The sequence below is a fragment of the Heliangelus exortis genome, chromosome 2, assembly GCF_036169615.1.
Source record: "Heliangelus exortis chromosome 2, bHelExo1.hap1, whole genome shotgun sequence".
Lineage (NCBI taxonomy): Eukaryota > Metazoa > Chordata > Aves > Apodiformes > Trochilidae > Heliangelus > Heliangelus exortis.
Genome location: NC_092423.1, coordinates 61,462,612 through 61,483,272, shown reverse-complemented (window position 1 = coordinate 61,483,272; position 20,661 = coordinate 61,462,612). Strand labels below are relative to the sequence as shown.

At 38.1% G+C, this 20,661-nt stretch overlaps 1 protein-coding gene across 1 annotated transcript; it reads right to left on the bottom strand.

Moving 5' to 3' along the window:
- Positions 1-926: 926 nt before the first annotated feature.
- DEK (DEK proto-oncogene) lies at positions 927-20,274 on the bottom strand. Its single transcript, XM_071736365.1, has 11 exons — positions 19,968-20,274; positions 17,908-18,057; positions 15,791-15,892; positions 15,171-15,280; positions 12,502-12,596; positions 11,589-11,709; positions 10,321-10,503; positions 7,295-7,427; positions 4,881-5,029; positions 3,606-3,674; positions 927-2,538 (listed from the first exon to the last, which is right to left on the bottom strand). Exons 2-11 carry the CDS (start codon positions 18,044-18,046, stop codon positions 2,527-2,529), a joined length of 1,113 nt encoding a protein of 370 aa, XP_071592466.1. The 5' UTR covers positions 18,047-18,057; positions 19,968-20,274; the 3' UTR covers positions 927-2,526.
- Between the last annotated feature and the right edge of the window lie 387 nt (positions 20,275-20,661).

The window sequence follows — 20,661 nt, the reverse complement described above, 5'->3', positions numbered from 1 at the left end:
GCTGTAAGCAATCAAATCAAGATGTTAGGATTGTTTTTCTAGAATACAGTGGTCAGGACACAATCTCAAGCCTCTGGAAGGTATATGCTTGAACATGTTATTGTTACTTTTTATCCAGTTAGCCACTTTCTATTTTTTATGAGCATCTCCGTATAGGATCTGGTGCCCTGATCGGCTGTGGTTTCAATCCAACAGCATCAGGATAACCAGGATGTTTTATTTACCTTTTAGCATTGTCTTACAGCCTTTCCCCCAGTTGTAGAAAAAACTGGAATCTTTATTAGCTGCAGTGAGACAGGTATGGATTTCAGGGAAACAGCTCAGACACTTCTTCTCTGTTGACTACACTGAGTTGTAGTTAAGAGATTTACACAAAGTATATGAACGATGCCAAGTTAATTTCTATTCCATCTGCACAATGACAAAACAGCAAGTAATGTGTTTATTTATAAACAGAAATATATTATCCTTTTTAAAGTTTCAATTAGAATTTGTATTACTGAAAATGGTCATAGTTGGGAGTCACTTACCCTAAAAACACTTCCTGATCTATATAATTAAGATCAACTGCTATATTTATGTAAAAATCACAAGGCTGTTCAAGTATTTGTAGAAAACCCAAGGAAAAACCTAACAGAACTTGGACACAAGTAACTTTTCACTTTAAAGCAGGACTTGGAAACCTCTGATGTTTTTAATTGCAATTTTAAATGTGTTCAGTTCAGAGAAAAACCAAACCAAACTAACCTCACAGAAGATATAAAATCTTATACTAGTGCAAGGACAGGCATTTCAGCAACTGGATCTTTAAAGAAGAGAAGCTTGCTGAATCAGGCTTGATGAGATGAAGATAACCTTGTTTCTGCATCATTTTTTTTTTTACTATACATTTGAACAAAAATTAAATAATCAAGATTGATTTACATTTTTGTGAAAGACATTTATTGAATACAAAACCCCCCCATTACATTCAGCCTTATTATAAATGATTACACGCAAATAAATTTCAAAGTGTGTGAAGATTAAGACTAACTGGCTGAACATTTTCAGAATTTAGATCATTTAAGAACCCTTATTTCTCAACTGTACAATAATAAAATTCAAAAAAATACACTTTGTCTTTCCAGCAATACTACAGTCAGAGGGATTCTGTGCTTATGGCATTAATGGCAGCCCACACTTTGACAATGATTAGTTGCATGATTTCTAAGTGTAGAACTTCCCATATTATCAACAAGGTACGTGGAGAACAGAAAACTTAATAACCAATTTATGCAAATAGTTCACTTTGATCTGAAAAGCTGTGGGGCAAAGCTCAAGACTGCAGGCTTTAAGGTACCATTGTCCATGCTGAGGTACCAAGGCTCTTGTTCAGGAGAGCTTTTCCATACAGGAGACCTTAGCCACGCCTGTCAGTGCTGCCTGATTCAGAAGTCCCACTGTGGAATTCCAAAGTTATCGAGCTTCCCAACTGTGCATCTTGGATACCCACTTTCAAGATGATGGGCCATCCAGTCAAGACACTAAACTAAAAGGTTTTTTGCAAAGTGAACTTTTGAAACTTTCCTATAGACTTTGAAGGTTGTTTTTTTTACTAGCTATTGAAACAAATGTATTTGTTGTCTTTTGTACAAAGTTAAATGCTGAAAAGCTTAAGTATAAAACTACAGTCTCTGTACAAGGGAAGATGGGACCAACACTGTAAAACTTTAGCCCATTTGTAGTTTCATGAAATTTTTGCATATCACTTTTTCTCACAGCCTCACTGCTGAACACTGGCATTTCATGTCATAAATCCTAAAGTAACAAGATTAAAAAACTGATTTGCACAAAAGAAATCTGAAACAACTGTATTTACACAACAGAAAGCCTCTTAAAAGTACAAAAATAACATCTATATGCCAATTAGTTACCATGCTTTGAAAGGTCCCTCTGCCTACACATGCAAGACAGTCATCTAGATTTAGAATATTTCTTCATCTGTAGAATGTAGTAGAATATAAAAGCCATTAACATGTGACTAATTCTTGTTATTTTCAGAATGGGTATGTATTAAAAAAATACCTTTATAACCAGTACTGCAATATTTCAGTCTCAGCATGTACACATACAGATAAGCAGCTTTCATCTTACTTGTTTTAAAATCTCCTGCAAGCTAATAATCCACACTAAAAAGCTTCAGTGGTACTAATGAATTTGGTAATACAAAGCAATTCAAAATGTACAAAAACTATAAAAAAGGGATCAGTTATTGCCATGCACAGAACTTAAGTATGTTCAACTAAAAATTGCATCAAATGCAGTTTTGTTGATTTGTTTTTTATAAAAAAAAACAAAACAACAACCAAACCAAAGAGATACACAAAGCAATTTACATCAACACTCTTTTAACATTAGATCAGCAGAATCAGCTCTTACTAAATACCACAAGGGTAAGACACATTCCTTTTGCTGGTGCCTATTAGATTTTCAAAAATCCGTGGAAGCACAGAACCAGGAATCTTCATTTCCCGCAGTTTAAACAGATCATGAAATCAACTGAAGGGGAAAAAGAAAAAAACAAAAAAACAAACCAAAACAAAAAAACACCCACAAATAAACCCCCCAAAACAGAAAAACCAAACCAAAACAAAAAACAACCCCCCCCAAAAAAACCAAAACAAAAACCCAAAAAACCCCGAAAACACAAAAAAAAACCAAAAAAACAAAAACAAAAACAAAAAAAAAAGCAAAAAAACCCAATTAGTTTTCTCCTTATTATATACAGCCTCTCCTTTTGTATCTGACTATCAAGAATATGCAGTCTACTTTTACTACCACAGAAAACCAGGAACATCCCTACAGCAAATGTCTCTCATATGCTTTTGCTAATTAGACACATGTATGCACAGCACAGAGCCATAACTATAACCATATATCAATATCTGCAAATGAAGGCACAAGGGAAAAGTTACTTTATTAACCACTAAGCAAGCCTCACTTCTCTAGCTGCATTTTTAGTTTTGAGGCAAGCAAAAGTGATTTTCCCTCCCCTCCTCCCCCTCAAATTACTAACCAGAGACTGGACAATAAACCCTTTGTCCTGTGTACATTAGATTCAGTGCAGAAAACTCAAAGGGAACATTGTAACTGTGTTACCAGAAGCACATAGAGAAAAATGATGACTATCTCTACCCTCTTTTGCCCTCTCCCATTGAGCTTGCAGGTTTGCAAAACTTACACAACCTTATACACTGTTATTTGTGAATTAATGCAGTCAGAGCATGAATTATAGTGCACCTTGCAGCCAAGGCTGTAATTTAAAGCCCATGTGTAGCTTCCAGAGAGTAAAGGTCATAAAAAATAATGATAGCCTTAATTTTAGTTCTGCTTACCAAAGAAATTTGTAAGAGTAGTAGTGGCACACTAAGAAAATAGCATGAAGTGGTTATTTTGGAATTAAAAAAAGAGACAGAGTTCAGGTTTATCACAGCACTGAACCTCCAAAATTATATACAGGAGGCTATTAAAACTAGTGTAACAGGATACCATGCCACTTTCTAATAGGCCGAAATAAAAAACCCAACACCCAACCCAGAACGTTTTCTAAATTAAAAAGTCTTTACCTCTTTGACTGTTTCTTTAATGAAGTCTTTCCTGTCAGATAAGTCATAACTAGGGTAGTTTTCATACACCTAAAAAACAAACAAATTACTTTCATTCATTGTATTATATGAATAGAAGGAGGTTGAATGAAATTAGGGCAAAAATTGGTATGGTACTTCTAGTATTACAACAGTATAATAATTCTCTCTGTTAAGTGGAGAAAGCGACAGGCTTGTTTTCCTGTCCTTATTTTGACCACAGAAGAATATAGATGTATTTAAGTATTTATGTTTGATCACTGACTAAACTGGTACTATAATGTACTTTTTCACATCAGCAAACAGGTATGCCTAGCTTGCCATGTCAGGCAAATAAGAATTCTCAAATCTTTGTTTTGCATGCCCTCTAAGTAGCCAAATACCCCTGCATTAGTGTAAGGAGCTACACAAGTATCAAATCTTACTTGTTTTTTTGATAATAGGTAAAACTGTGATCTTTTCAAGTGACTGATAGAACAGTAAATATGTATGAGTGCTAGTCTACAGCTATTTGTTGGTTAACTGGGTGGTGGGAAAAGACCAAACAAAAACCAGATCAGCCAACGCAAAGTATTTCATTTCAATATACCAAAAATTTCAGACTTCTAGAGTGACTATAAACGTAAGAAGTTTGTACAGAATATAAATATACAGTTCTCATAATAACAACTTCTGCTTTAATTTTCTCAAGACAACTTCTTGGAAGAACCAGGAACACAAACATGTCAATTAAGTTACTGCAGAAAATGTTAAGATAGCAGCATTTTCTCTGTTTGGGTCACTTCCCCACCTTTGTTTTCTGGCCTCACATCCCCCTTCTGGCACCTGTCCTGACAATCAATGGATTCCTTGCTGAACAGATTCAACTAGCTCAGCTAAGAACTTCAGTTTCTGCTGACAGATGAGAGTCAAATGGACTCAGAACAGATGGAGAACGAGAGCAAGGTGAGCAGAAGAAACATACAGAGAAGAGAGCAGGACACATCCCTCCCTTATTGACAGTAGCAAGCTGCTGCACCATCTTTCCATGCTACTTTCCATGTAGCTAATTTTTCTTCAGAGAGTTCCCTCTAATGTTTGGCATCAATGTTGCATATCTTAAGATTAAAGCTCTTGTTACAGCTGCTAACAAGTAAATAAATCAATGCAAAGCTACTTTGTTTTTGAAACACTTGCAGAGTGCAAGCCTCCATTTCTGAAATGATGACAAAAGTCAGTTCACTGCCTAAAAGAGATTTCAAAATCTTATTTACTTACCTCCTTGCAAATTTGTTTCATTGTGACCTCCTCCAAGTTTGCATTCGCCAACAATTTTTTGACAGTTTCCTTAAGTTCTTCATCTGTGGGTGGTTTCTTCAGCTTTTTAATTAAAGGTTCATCATCTGAACTATCATCAGACTCACTTTCTAAATATGAAAAAAAAAATTGGATTGTAACAGCAGATTTTCAAATTGTTTGCCTACTTCCTCCAAAACAGATGGCATCAGAACTTCCCCCAAACATCTGATATAAATATTCTCCCTTAAAGTCAACATCTTACAAGACCATCCATGTAAGCACAAAGCTAATGCTCTAAGTACTTTCTTTATGAATCTGCTTCCCTTTTGATGAACTAGTTTATTAATCAATATGTACTCTAGAAAGTATGGGTCAGACTAAATTAATCTATCAAACTAAAAAAAAAGGTTACTACAAGAATTCAAAAGCGAGGTATTTTGGCCCTAAAAAAGTACTTATTTGCTTTACAAAGGAGTTTGGATTTTGGTTTTTCCCCAGCAGTTCTGTGCACTAGGATCTAGTAATTTCCCAATGCTTTATCATTGAAGATGCTGTCAGAAACACCATAACAAATTGAAAGAATCATAAAGGAAGTGAAGAAGCACAGGGCACACCTACAATCTTTTCCAGCAGCAGAAAACGACACTGAAGGACTCCAACAACCACACAGTTCCTCTACTGCCAAGAAGGCAAAAATTCAAATGAGATGCCAAACAACCTAGATAATGAGTTTACTGAAAGGCCTCCTTAACATTTTGATTTTTGTACTGCAAACTTATACTCAGAACAGAAATGCAGAAGAAGCAGAGAAGAAATTATGAATATACCGTGTAACATACATGGAAAACACCTATATAATTTTTCCCTATGTATATATAACGTTGGTGACAAAAAAACCCATAAGCACACATTGTCAGCTACATTAGTACTACAGGCAGCCAATCTGTTAAGCACAGGCCAGTTTACTTTCCTGAGAAATAAGGCTATGAATAAAGTTTAGCATAACTCCGTATCTAAGTGTTTAACCATTCCTTTTCTTAATGCACTGACAAGGCAGGTAAATAATTTGAACTGATGCCCATGTTATTGCACACAAATGCCAATGCTGGCATTAAACCAAGCATCTTTGCAGTACAGATATATGCTGCATTAATAATTCATACAACTACGACAGAGATATGGCTGTTATCTCATATAGTGCCAGAGAATTTAAGGTGGGAATGGACCTCTGGAGATCAACTGGTTTAAGCCACTACTTGAAACAGGGCCAACATGGAGATGTTTGCTTGGGCCTCTGCCAGGTTGACTTCTGAACATCTTCAACAATGCGGATTCTACAGCTGCTCCAGCCCCCATTTCTGTGTGACCACCTCATGGTGAAGTTTTCCTTCCACAAACATCTAATTGCAATTCCCTTGGTGGCAGCTTGTGCCTCCCATCCTCTCAGAGTGCATCTCTGAGCAGAGCCTGGCCCTGCCTTCCCCATCCTCTTCCATTTGGGAGTTGCAGGCTGCAGTATTATCCCCTTTTATCTTCCTCATCTGAAGGCTGAACAAGTCCAGCTCTCTCAGCCTCCCCTCCTGAAGTGTGTGCTCCAGTCCCTGGGCCACCTTCCACTGAACTCATTCCAGTGTGTCCATGTCTGTCCTGCACCAGGAAGCCCAAGGCTGGACACAGCATCCTCAAGGCAGACTTAAAAGTGATGAACAGGGAATAATAATCACTCCCCTCAATCTGCTGGTTGCACACTTGCTGAAGCAGCCCAGAGTGCTCTCAGTGCTCCTTATCACACAGGCACACAGTTGAATTGCCTTCAACTCATTGTCTGCAAGAACCATCTGCCCCTTCCCAGGTCCTTTTCTGCAAAGCTGCTTAGAAAGAAACCTGCACTGCTGCAACCTTTACATAGGTTTTAAGAAACTCAGTTGTACGTACACCTTTTCCACATATTGTCAGATAAGACTAACAGTAACAGGACACACGTAGACCCAATATCTACGTAACAAAAAAACACATCAAGCTGCTGAAAAAAGACATACACAGTGAGATAGATACTACTGGGCTAGGTGCAAGACTTGTGTGGAGTCACTATAGAGACATCAACAGATTTTTGCTAACCTCCTCCTGGAAGAAATGGAGAATGAGGCTAATATTTTCAATTTATATACAAGGTATACATATGGTGAACAGAAATGCAGCAGAAAGTATGCGTGGACCAAGAAGTGGGCTTTTTTTTTTGATGACTATTTCAAGGAAAGAAAGATCAAGTAGGAAGCCAAAAATTAATCAAATTATATTTTCTTTCATGAGGTAAAAATTTTTGCTTTCTTATAAATGGCATACCATTTAAGCTAAGAAAAAAAAAAGTATGATAAAAGATTTAAAACATTTACCTTTTCTAGAACTGTTCTGATTTTTTTTAGTAGTGCTGCTATCTGCCTTCTTGACATTTGCACCTTTCACAGCTTTCTTCGGTTTGGAAGTAATCTTTTTAGATTTTTCTCTCTTAGATGCTTTTCTAGGGGGCTATAAAGAAGAAAAACAGAAGAATTAAATTATGGTTTCTACCCAAACAATCTGTAATTCTTTTCCACAAAGGAATGTATCCTTTTTGTCAATACAAACTAAACTAGCAAATTCTATTACTATATTGTACTAGCAATTTCTGCCCCTATACCATAGGGTGAGTAAGTCCACGAAGACTACTCCTACATTCTTTTAAATTTTACACTGTCCTTCTATGTGGCCTCTTAAACTCAAACAGCTCAAACTTGTAGATGATACTAGTGGGATGTTTCCACTACTACTTTCCATTCATAATGACTTATCATTACCTTATGAAATAATTTTAAAGATGTTCCTTTCAAAGAGGACACTGTATGTTGTATTTAATTACTTGTAGATACTATGGTTCTCCAAGAACTAAAATAGCTAACTCATAATTTGACCAACTAATGTGAGTAGTAAACCCAAAAAATTATTGCATTAAGTAAACATCAACAGAAGAAATTTGGAACATAAATACATGAGGTATCCGCATCCGCGCACTGCATTTTTGGCACAAATCAAACGCATACTTAAGCCACAAATTCTTTAGATAGTACTTCTGACAAGGCTGAGAACGTTCCTCACAGAAACATGGAACACTGGCCAGTATTAACCGTACCTCACAGAAAAAAGCATCATGAAACAAAAAATATTAACTAAAACTCGTTACTAATTTTGTAATTCTAGTTTATATTTTAAATGGTAGAGTAGTCAACTGATCAAATTATCACATCTAAACAATTAAGCTTTGTTCACGTAACTACTAACTGCTTCTTCTACTAGTAGCTGGTGCAACTCATGAAATGAGTATTTAATAAATATATTGGCTTGCTAAGTTATAGTTGCACTCACCCTAGTGTTAAATGGACAGACTTTTACCCTTGAAATTCAGCAAATGCACTCAAGAATCACCTCATTTTAAAATAAATGTTTGTACTTTAACTTTTAGCTTTTGACTTTTTGCTAGAGCTTCACCACCAGCTACAAAGCCAGAAGTTAAACCCAGCACTCACTTTTAGTTTTGAATAAAATTATGCTCCACATCATACAAAAATATTTTAGGTATCTTTTACTTCCAGGTAACTGTACTGTTTTTGGGTTTTTGTATTGTTGAAAGAAAGACTTGCAATCAAGAGAGACATGCAACCCTGAGGATAACGTACTCCTGCCACTCTATGCTTAAGATTCCAGTGGAGTCTGGAACCAGATATTCCAGCAGATATGCTGCCTCCATCCTTCCACCTGTATGTAGTATGTTAGAGGCTAACTTTTTTTTTTTTTTTCCTTAAAGAGTTGGATTCTTAAAGCTGTACAAATGCAGAGAATTCCCATTACACCATTTCCTATATTCAAACCAATTTGATATAGTGTTTTGTAACAAGACTTCAGTCTCTGCAGCTACTGGCTGGCAGACATGTCTAACTCCTACCATCTTGAAAAACAGGCAAAGAACTGGCAAAGTACAACCAGTTAGATTAATGGGGTTTACTATTAAATTTTTGATAGACTTTTTCTTTGTTAGTTTGGAAGTTTTGATCTGTTTTTTTCAAATAACTAAGTTATTGACAAATTTTCTAAAAGGAAATGTGTGCCTCTGAAAGCAGTATACCTCTCCTCATTGCAGGAAGAATGTTTTGCTGAAGAGAGGTCTCTTTCTCTTTGCCACTTGTGGGGAAAGAAAAAGACAAACTAACAATTAAATTTGTTTCATGGAAGCATAGAAAATTGTCTTGAATGATCTTTTTAAATTAAAACCACCACCTATCAAAATGACAGCAACAAAAACTGTTAAAGTTACATAAATTGGCCTTTCAACAAAAGATTTTTGTTACTGCTTGCTACATCTCAGACCGTTTACTTAATAGTTTGTCATCACACTTCCACTGCCATGGACAGAATGTAAGCCAAGTAAATAATGGTCTTGCATTACAGCCAAAGGTTCCATAGTTTACATAACAAATTTCCTTGGACACCAGCAGTCAACCAATTGCTGTTTGCTGCAGGGCTCTGATTAAGGCTAAAAAGGCAGTCCCACCTAAGTAAAAATATAGGATAAGATTAAGCCTGTAGCCCCTTTTAATTTCTTTTTTCCAGGCTTCAGGCACATGGACAAATCAGCATACAACATGTACTAAAATCAGCTGTGCGCTTGTACTTGGCCTCCATGTTTTGTGTCTGTTCTGTAACTAAGTCCAGTTTGCTGAAAAGGCAGAGGGAAAGGTATTTTGAATTTAAATATAAGGTTCATCTCACTTCTCTCCTACTATGTAAGGCTAAAAGAAGCTTCAAAGAAAACAATCTCATACAGTGAGATGAGAACATTTTGGAGATTGCAGAATCTTTGTAAGACCTTACTATGTTGTTCACTTTATGATCCAAGACACAAAAGTCTAAAAGAGAGATTAGGACATAAATCCAGGAGAAATATGAAATCGAGATGCAAAACCAAGTTGGTCAGGGACTGTAAGTAGGTTCAAAGTTAGGTCCTAGGCATCTAATCAAACCCTACACAGACAAACAGTTAGATACTGGGAAATTTTATAAATTAAATTTATAAATTTCATCACAAGATGAAACGGCAATAAACTATGTTGGAAATCCTGGCTGCCCCAAAATGACTTAGCAAATTATTTTAAGGTGCATATATACATTCAAGAAGTAGAACCTTTGCCACTAAGAAATGACAAAAATTCTCTCATAAATGACAGATGTGCTCCCTCTTCTTTCAAACTATTCATTCAGTTAAACATTATTTCCCTCCCAGCTCTGCATGTGCAAAGATTAAACGTATGACAATGGGTTCCAAGAATTACCAATTGCAAAGAAATGTTTTTAGCTCTATATTGAAAAAACAAGCAAAACACCTCATTACCTCATCTTCACTTTCTTTCTCTTCTGAAGAGTCATCCTTTTCCTTCTTTTCATCTTCTTCACTACTGGATTCATCTGACAAGATCTCTGGGCACTTGGTGCGTTTGGCTTTTCTTGTTGTTCCAGTGCTACTGCGTTCTTTTTTGCCACCTTTGCTTGGTGTTTTTTTTGACTTTGGTAATGGCTGAGAAACAAGGATGTGTGTAATTCAAGGAGGAATACAAAAATGAATTTTAAAAATATAAATACCAGCAAATCACATGAAGAATCAGCAAACAAATATAGAGATCTATCTGTAGCAAAACCAAGGACTATTTTATGTACTATACTTAAGTCGTAACATTTTGCAGTCAGCAGAAATTCAGTATAGAGGTGGCACCAAGCAAAATGAAATTTCAGTTCCCAGTTAGGCACCCCATCCACTCCCTTAACTGAAGATCTTCAAAGATTGGAGATTAGGGAACAACCCAGAAGTCTTTTACTTACCTATGCCTCCTAAACCTAAAAAAACCAAGCTTTTTCTTCTGGTAACTAGTTAGCTTACAACTCGTCAGAAAAGTTAAAGGTAGGAATTCTGTCATGATGTACACAAAACTGCATTTTACCATCACTCAGTACCACTGTCACGAAGGCAGCAGACTCCTTGTTCACATCCCTTACCAGTTTTGCTGGGAATAAATTGAATTCCCTGAGGAACAGTCTAATTATTTAAGTATTTCTTTTAGATTTAAAACTTGGTAGTCCAAGATTATCAATAATGGAGTTTAGGAGTCAAGCAGCTGAATCCAGTGCACTAACACAGGCAATGAAGGAAGTTCTCCCAGCCTTCTGAAAAATTTCATTTTGTGATAAAGTGTGATCATACACACCTTCCAACTAGTAGCATACTCAAGTAAGACATGCCAGCTTATTTTCCTGTCCTTTCATGTTTTGTTCCCTTGCTTGACATTTTTTTTCTGCTCACACATTATGCCTATTTCCCTCATTTCATACACAAAGCAGAAACTACCTATAGTATTTGGGTGTGGGTCTCTCTAATTAGCTTTGTGTCCTAACCACATATGTTTACTAACACTAACAGTGAATAGCAAGGACACTTCCATGCAGCATATAATTTCTAAGTCCTTACTCCATTATGGACATCTGCAGGAGAAGACCTCTCTTTCAAGAAGCCATCTACTCTGAGTCACAACAGTAACTGTACTGCCACTGGTAACAAGCAAATAAATACACAGCATATAAAAGCAAGCATAACAACCTGCATCTCACCTTGCCTGAAGATTTTGGGTTCATTAAGAAGTTTAAGATTCTTGTTACCAGCTCACTATTAACTCCTGATCTTTCCAAGTCAAGAACTTCACAGATACTTTTCAACATTGCATTTCTAAATCTGGAGACAGAAAAAAAAAAAAAAAAAAAAAGGAAAATTATTCAGTATCACATCCTAAATAATCAGGCCTCACCTGACTGCTAGAAGGTGCTGTTTGTGTCTGCAAACTCTTCCCAGTATCAACAAACTGATACCAAAAAAACCCCAAACAAATAACACCCCCCCCAAAATTTAGAAGCAATTCTGTAGAAATTATTAGTTCATACATTTGTTTTGACTAGCTGCACAATATTCAAGGTCATCTTTAAAACTTTTCAGTCCAGAGAAAACTAAGCTGCAGCAGCTTCTTTTTTTAATAGATAGCCACTTACATGGGAAGACATTGAAAAAAAAAAACCAATATTTTAGACTAGTTGCGACAGGAATTCTAGGAATAAGACTTTAATATACAGTATGCAGAAATAGCTTTGTTCTGAAGTAGGAAGGTTTTAAGTCAGAGAAGGATGCAAGTTTGCACCAGGAATAGAGCACAATGTATTCACAACATTACGCTTATCCTGAGGAATGTTTTCTTCTCCCTTGACAGAAAACTCTGCTATCTGGCATACAATAGTAACAGCCAGGACTGTAGGAATTACAAATAAAATGTTCAAAATCTGTCTTTTGAATAAATTTCAAGTTGTCTTATGAGATCAGTTCATGTGATTAAAATGAGCTCAGAAACAGATCAAAGAGCTCTAAGAAACAGCCACTCAGACTGAAGTTTAAGTTTAATCTAAAGTAAAATTTTGAAAATAAAAAGGAATGTATAACATGAGTCAGACTATATTATGTAGCAATAGAGATCATTACTTTTTTAACATTTCTTCCTTCTTTTTGTATTGGTCACTTCCTTTTTCAAATGGAAACCCGCTGAACTGACCCACATTCTTCTTCAAGGAAGCAACCTAGAACAGAACTCAGAGATTACTTTCCACTGCAAGTCCCATAAGATTTCAAGCAATTACATTTGTCAACTTTTCAGACAAGAAAAATCAATTCTAGCACTTATCTTTCTGCTGACAAAAAATTACACCTTTTAAGTTATAACCTACATGGACGATACCTTTATAAGTTTCATGACAGCCAAAGTACAACAATTAAGTTGTGATCTTGGTAATTTCAATAACTTACTAAGCACAATCACCTGCCATTTCAAGCTTGGTTAGAACACAATACATAATTACTTAAAGGTTTGCCTAACTGTGACCTAAAGAAGTTTGTTGCATGCTTTATACCATGTAATTTGTTATAGAGTAGTGATTTTTATTTTTACTATATAATCTGCTAAAGCAGATTTGCTTTCCTTGCTTTTCCAAAGTCTTACATAGAACCATGACTGTATTTTTGAAAATTTTTTCAGCACGACCAATTTTCACACATACCACCCAGTTTACAGCTTCTCCCAATACACCTGCAGTCTGAACAGGATTGAACTTTCATGGCCCTTATAATGGGAAAATTACTCCCATCAAGATCCCAAACATATTAATCTATTTGGTTTCACTCCAGCTCCTTTTACCAAAAAAAAAAAAAAAAACCAAACACCAAAAAACCAAACCAAAAACAAAAAGCAAAAAACTAAAAAACATCCACAAAACTTTCATTATGCTGAGATGTTTTTAACACTATCAAGAGTAATTTGAACTCACTTTCAGTAATTCTACAAATTTTGTTCCTTGAGTTTCTCCATTAGTTTACAATTTTACCAAAGCTAAGCTCCTTTTCCAAAGAGAATTATCTTTGTCCAGCACCTAGAGAAAATTTGCACATGGTATGTGTTTTATTAAAAATGTTAAATTACCATCCAGAGCACATACAGAACGTGCAAACAAGACAACATGGGATCTTGATCATATTAAACAGCATTCTGAGTTGCCCACAATTCTGATTAAACGTAGGTTGGAATTAAACCATATTGATGTATTTGCAAGGAAATAAATATATCCTCATATCTTTGCACTCAAACCACTGGGATGCTGCAGCACTCCAACTGGACTTTCCAATGGGTCTATGTCCAAAGGAATAAATGCAAAAGGGAAAAGCAATGGGGTGGTGGAATTGCAACTAAATAAATTGTGTGGGAGGGAAGGGTGAGAGCTGTATTTCAGCAGCAGTTGGGTCTGATTAGTATGATTTAGGAGTGCTAAGTATCAGTTTAGTTATATCATTCACACATAATATTAAAACTGTGTTTCTGTCACTTGATTAAATTATTATTAATTACAAAATCAATTATTAACAACAATATCATTGAGTTGTTAGTTTCTTAGCAATATGTTGCATAATCAAACAGTAGTCTCTTAAATCAGTTATGCCTCAGATCAGCAATCTAAAGTGGGAAAAATGGAACTATAAGGTAATGGTACCCCACTACATCCACCCAAAGATAGCAGAAAAGTGTTACAGGTTTAATGAAGGACAAATGGATGCAGTTCCATAGTACAGCCAGTTAAATCAAAATTGTTCTAGATTTTACCTTTACTACAAAAAAAATCTAAAATCTACTGTAGAACATACAAAAGTTTGCAAAACTGTATGCACAGAAATCAGAAATTCACTATTCTGGTTCACTGCCATATTGAATAACTAGTATAATTCACAAAAATATGTGAATTAATATATATGGTTCTTTTCCTGATAATTTGAGGCTGCTGGTTTCTAAGCTGGCTGTTCTTATCCAAAACACACAGAGATTAAAAACAAATTTCTGTAAATACAGTAAGTGTCTTGAAACAGAAAAATTTAATCTTTCATTATTTCTCTACATCCATTTTACCTCTCTTAGCAAGGAAAATGGGTCATATTTCCTCTGAAATATAAGACACAATCACTGATACGTAAAGGGCCTCAAGAAGCATTTGTTATTATATTTTCTTAAAGTTTCATCCTTAACAACAAAAGTGAACACGTAAGTTTTTAGTATTATCATTGTCTTAGACAAATGTGGCAAAAATCACTATTAAGACTCTCTATATGTTTTATTTTCCACTGCTTTGTGAAAACTAAAAGAGAAAATTACTAGGTAAGTAGCAACGTTTTAAACATGTGTAAAAGATAAAAGAAATAGAAGTACTAAGATAAAGCTATGTTGAAAACACTACATGGCGTATTTTGACTATAATCTGCATTTCAGCAGCTCTTAACACACGAACCATAAATTATTTCCAATGTGTCCTCACAAGATAAGCTACCCCTCCCCATTTAAAAAAACAAAAAGGAAATAAAAATATCTATATTTAAGCAGACTTAACGTTCAGTACACCTTTACAGATAATTTTTAATAGGGAAAACAGTTTACAGAAGTTACAGAAATTATGGGCTTTCTTACATGGTCCTGCAACAATAATTTTCTAGATAGTCTGTAATAATTGCACTTAAAAAGTTGATCCACATGTGCAAATATAAAAAATTACATACTAAAGACATTTCTACTACACATAAGAACTAACAGGTATACAAGATTGATTTTCAGTTCTTACAGTGCCTGGCCTGTTGTAGAGGAGTTTGTGCAGGTTCCTAAGTTCATCTGTCTTCTTTTTACTCAGAAAGAATTGTATCCTTTCAATTTCACAGAGTTTTTGTCCTTTTCCTGAAACAGTTAAAATCAATTATGCTATTCATTGCATCCATATTTACCTATGTGCCTATAACTTCAAATATAGTTTTTTAAGAAAGCAGAGAAGTTATTTTGGAAGAGCATCAGACATTAGAATAAGTGAAACATTAAGTAGGCCTTTTCCTACATCATTCCTACATTCCTTTTCCAATTTGGGCATCCTGACAGTCTCATTATCTTCCTCACTTGATACTACCTAGACCAGGGTATATCGACCATGGCAACTACTCCTGCTTTTGTTAGTGGTGGCTAGGTACTGAAGATCCTATTCCAGGTAAGTTGAAACATTATGTAACTTTTATGGTTCAAACTGATGCTACAGAATAAAAGAGTTTCATGTAATTACAGTAGCCTTACTACTTAAAAAAATGAAGCATGACTCTTAAGTTAGGTCTCAGCTACAACAAACTAATTTTGTCTTTTAAAAGGTTTCATTACCATTCTCCCAACACTCACAGTTCTTACATAAGAGGACAAGCTTACCTGGTGTAATTGTAAAAGGTTCCTTTTGTAATGAGGACACTTGCATGGTCAATCGGTCTACCTTCTTTTTCTCCCTTTTTCCTTCAACAATGAGACTCTTCTCTGCAAAAGACAGCTTCCTTAAACAGTATTTTCCATTACATGAGCAGATTTGCTGTAGTAGCAGGCAATATAACAGTGAAACTTTGAAATGGCAAACCAAAATAGATAATGACATACCTTAGGCTAATAGGTCAATGGGATTTATGGAGCTGTATAAATATAACTAGAGGAGTCTCTAGTTCTTAACCACAATCCTGCACCCAACTTAACCCTGAAAACAAGACTGGGCATTTCCTAAAAAGAACTTCACCTCACAATGGAGATAGCAGTACCATGCATTTTTAGAAACCCATCCTTCTCTCCTTTCATTGCCTGAGGTACAGAACTGACACTGTTTATAGAACTGCTCAGGCTGGAAAAGACCTTCAAGATCATCAAGTCCATCCTTGTCTTAACCCTATTACCCTATTCCCGATGATCCATCACTAAAACATGTCCCCAAGCAACACATCCAGATGATTTTTAAACATATTCAGGGATGGAAACTCAACCACCTCCCTTGGGAGTCTGTTCCAGTGCTTAACAACCCTTTCTATACAGAAGTTTCTCCTGACTCAATGTGAAAGTATTTCCCCTTGCCCTGTCATCTCTCACCAGTGAGAAGAGACCAACACCACTGTCACTACAGCCTCCTGTTTGCTACCCTCCTTACTGGACATGCAAGCCTCTACACACATGGCTCCACTTCAGCTCTCTCAGGAAGAATACTACCACCAGATGGGCAAAAGGAAAGTTTAGCAGGTCTGAAGACACTTTCTCTTCCCAGCACTGGGCTGAACTGCCTACACATAATGGCAGGAGAGGAAAATGCACAAGCCTGGTGGGAGGCTACAACACATCAGAGGGCTCTGCGATGTGGAACTCTGCAGGGCACAATACAAGCATCACAAATGCTACACGAATACAATTCTCAGTTATTTCAGTTCTGCTTAGTAATTAATACATTCCAATTGTTTCATGCATACATTGCACATTGCTACTTTAATGACACCACGTCAGGAGAAAACAGGAAAGCTTCACCTAAAAATTTCATACTAAAATACTTGACCTACAATCACATATCGAGCTATCTTTAGTGATAAACAGATGGGCTCTCCTAGCTTTAACATCTGAAAGCAGCTTCAAAATGCATATGATCATCATTAAAACTGAATACATATCTTCTGAAAACAGAGCAAAACATATTTGTGTTTAAATGAAACAGGCGTTTCCAAAAAACCCAGTTCTAATTACTCTAATGTTTCCCAAGAAGCATAATCTTTCCTTTCTACTACCTTTCCTGAACACAAACTTCAGCTCTTTTAAGAATCCACAACCAGCAGTAACTTAGTTTTAACTGTGCCATACTGCAGCTCTATTTCTGTGGATGCTTCCACAATGGAAATTAGTATTTTTACATAATAGTTCCTTCACCACATCTTGTATCCCCTGACTACCCCCTTCCAATTAGATCCACAATAAAAAACTTGCCTTGCTTGCGTGTCCTACATCACCATGATTGTTCCTGACAAAGTAAGTCAAATGGGATATCACCCCTCCAATCTAATTTAACTTTGGTACCCAGAAAAATTGCTTAACTACCATGAACTAAAAATACATCTGTCTTGCTTCCAAAGGTACTGCATGGACTTTCATGCTTCTCTCTTTTGAAAACAAGGATCACTTCAGTGTTACTTGCAAGAAAAGGATTTTTTTTTGCATATACTATATTTTTTATAATAATTTGGTGAAGGATGATATGCCTTTGAATAATTTAGCAGTTTTTATAACAACAAAACAGCCCTACCATAGGAACCCAGGAACCTGTCAATTCCTTCAATCATTCCTGAAGAACATTAGTATCGCTGTTCCTAGTGCTGCCTGTTAAAGTCTACAGGGAAGCAAACTCAAGAGACAGATGTACCATGGAATCTCCTAAACAGCAATTGTACAATTAGCCACAATCACAGGACACTGCATTCAGTAAGCTCTGCCTTTTTTTGAAGGACAACTCGCTAAGTGAAAAAAAAATGTACCCTTTTCTTCTTCCTCCTCCTCCTCGTCCTCTTCTTCATCTTCATCACTTTCCTCTGCTTTGTTTTCAGTTTCAGGTTCTTTCTCATCTGCTTTTTCAGAAGACATTGTATCTTCTTTTGATGAAACCGTGGAAGACATGGTGAACGGTTCTGTAAAAAGCAGGCAGGGAAACCATAAGCAGTGTAGCGTTATACATGAAAAATACCAGAACCTTGATTTTAAAAAAAAAGGTCTTATTGTATGGTATTATCATAGTGTTCACACTGTGATTGCTTTCATTCTTTAAGACACAAAACTATTCTGCATACATACAATACAGGTATTTTTCGGGTGGACTTGCCATCCACTCTGCAAGTAGCCTGGTTATTAACGGTTTAAAACATTATCAATTCTTTCCACACACAAGTCTACAAGCTTGCTTTGTGAAGCATTTGGAAACACCCACTCAAAACAGCTGAATGCTATTATCTGTTAAGAACTGTAGAGTTTCAAGGTACCACAATTTTAGTGTACTATACTACCAACTGAACAGTTATTTCCCATAATGGTCAAGTATACATGCAAGCTTTCCAATAAGTTAAACCAGGTATATATTTACATGGGAAATGGGAACAGAAAAATGAAAAATAATTTAAAAGCAACTGGGAAAAAATTAACATTGCTTTCAGAATTCAAATAACCGAGATATCTTAGGGCTTGAAAATACTTTTTGTTTTTAACCTGCAGCCTTGGCACATTAAAAGAAAAGTTTAATCCTTAACATATTTAAGAGGAGTGTTTTCTTAGCATTTGAAGCGTTTCAAATATTAACTTTCATTTTAAAGTACCTCACTTCAGCAAGTACTTATGTCCCTACTGACACAGAATATCTGCCTACTAAAGGAAGATGGGCAACATCTGTTCTTTTTAGAAAAGTTCTAGGTCTCAAACTCTTTCATTATTTGCCAGCCTGAAGCAAAATACTGTCAGCAGCTGTATAAACTCTTGGAGAAAAGGTATCACAATTAACGTGTTTTTTCTTTTCCCCAATACTGATGTCAATATTGCCTACAAGAGGTTGGACTCAACAAATAACAATAAACCCAACTGCTTATATGTCATATAAGCAGGTGCCAGAGAACAGCAACACTCCAAATGATGGAAGACATAAGTTCTATTAAAAATAGTCAAGGGACAAAGAAAGTTTCCTCCTCTTCGCTAAAACACCAAGAAAAAAATAATTAATAACTCTTTCAGGGTATTCCTTCCAGTATTTCATTTGACTTGAAAAAGTAATCAGACTTTTTCACAGTACTACTCTCTGCATTTTACTTGTCTGCACAAGTGAAAAAGCAAGCCAAGTGCCACACGTTGTCTGTCCTTCCCCTTGCAATGAGAGCAGAAGGGGAATAGGAAAGTAAGAGACTTTCTAGCTTTTGAGCGATCAGGTCGATAAGAACGATTTGGTTACGGAAAAAGGGCACCGGTATCCACCTTTACGAAAGCTGAAGGCGGGGGTATTTTCGGCTGGGAGGGGGTATTCCCGCAAGTCGCCCCGAGAAGGATACTCGTGCACAAGCACCTCCCACCCGTCTTCCAGGACTTTTCAGACAGGGACTCGCCATCTGTTCCCTTCCCGACTTGCGAGCCAGCAGCCGGGGAAAGCGATGGCGATGGGCAGCGTTCAGAGGAGCCGGCGGCCAAGGAGAAGGGGGGCGAGGGCAGCGCCGAGCACCCTCCCTCTCCCCGAACTAAAAGGCAGCGAGACCGCTCCACCGCCGGGTCGTAGGGTGGGACAGAGAGCTCAGGAAACATCTCAAGCGGAAAACGCAGCCCGCCGGCCCGCAGAGGCCTGGAGGGAGCCAGCCCAGCAGCGACGGTGGGTGGGTCAAGCGTCCCGGGCATACGGCGTCCTCTCGGCGGGACGTGGAGCTCGGCAGCGCCGCGGCCCCGTTTCATGTCCCGCCATCACCCCCCATCCCCCCCCCCGCCTCAGAGGGTATCCCGGGCAAGGTGGGAAAGGGGGGAAAGGCAGAAGCTCGCCCTCGGGCGCCGTGATGGCCATGGCGGCGGGACCCACCTCGGCTCGAGCCCCGGCTTCTGGCTCCTTCCTCGGGCGCGGCTGAGGCGGCAACGGGAGCAGGAGACGACAATTACCGAAGAAGGGGGAAGGGGGGGGGGGGGGGGGGGGGAGGGCAGGGGGAAGTGGCGGGCCGGGCCGGGCGCCCCGGCACACAGCGACACACAGACACACAGACACGTCCCGCGGAGGTCGGTCGGTCGGACAGTCGGTCGGTCGGTCACTCTCTCTCGCCCTTCCTCCGTCCCTCCCTCTCCCCCGGAATCAACAAGGTTTTCAAAATGGCGGGTTCTCAGGCGGGGAGAAGGAAGCGGGAAGGTGGCGGCCAATCAGCGCCCGCTGCCCGGCCGGCGCGGGGAGGAGGGGACAGGAGAGGGGCGGGTGCGTCCTCTGCGTACCGTGCCGTGACCTCATGCGATGGCGTCATACCGCCCAGGGGGATCAGGGCGGGGATTGGGGGCACGGCCTGGCCCGGCCCGGCCCGGCCCGGCCCGGCCCGGCCCAGGGCGGTGTGAAGGACCGACCCGTCCTCGCCGCCTTTCCAGGTCGTGACGCTCCGCGGGCCCAGGTTGAAGGGCGCTGTTTCCCGTGCCCTCTTGCGATTCTGCCTCCTTCGTCCCCTCCTCCCGGCAGGAGGGGCTGTGCCGTCCCGCTGTAACGCAGCGGCCGCGGGTGCCGGAGGAGAAGAAGCGTA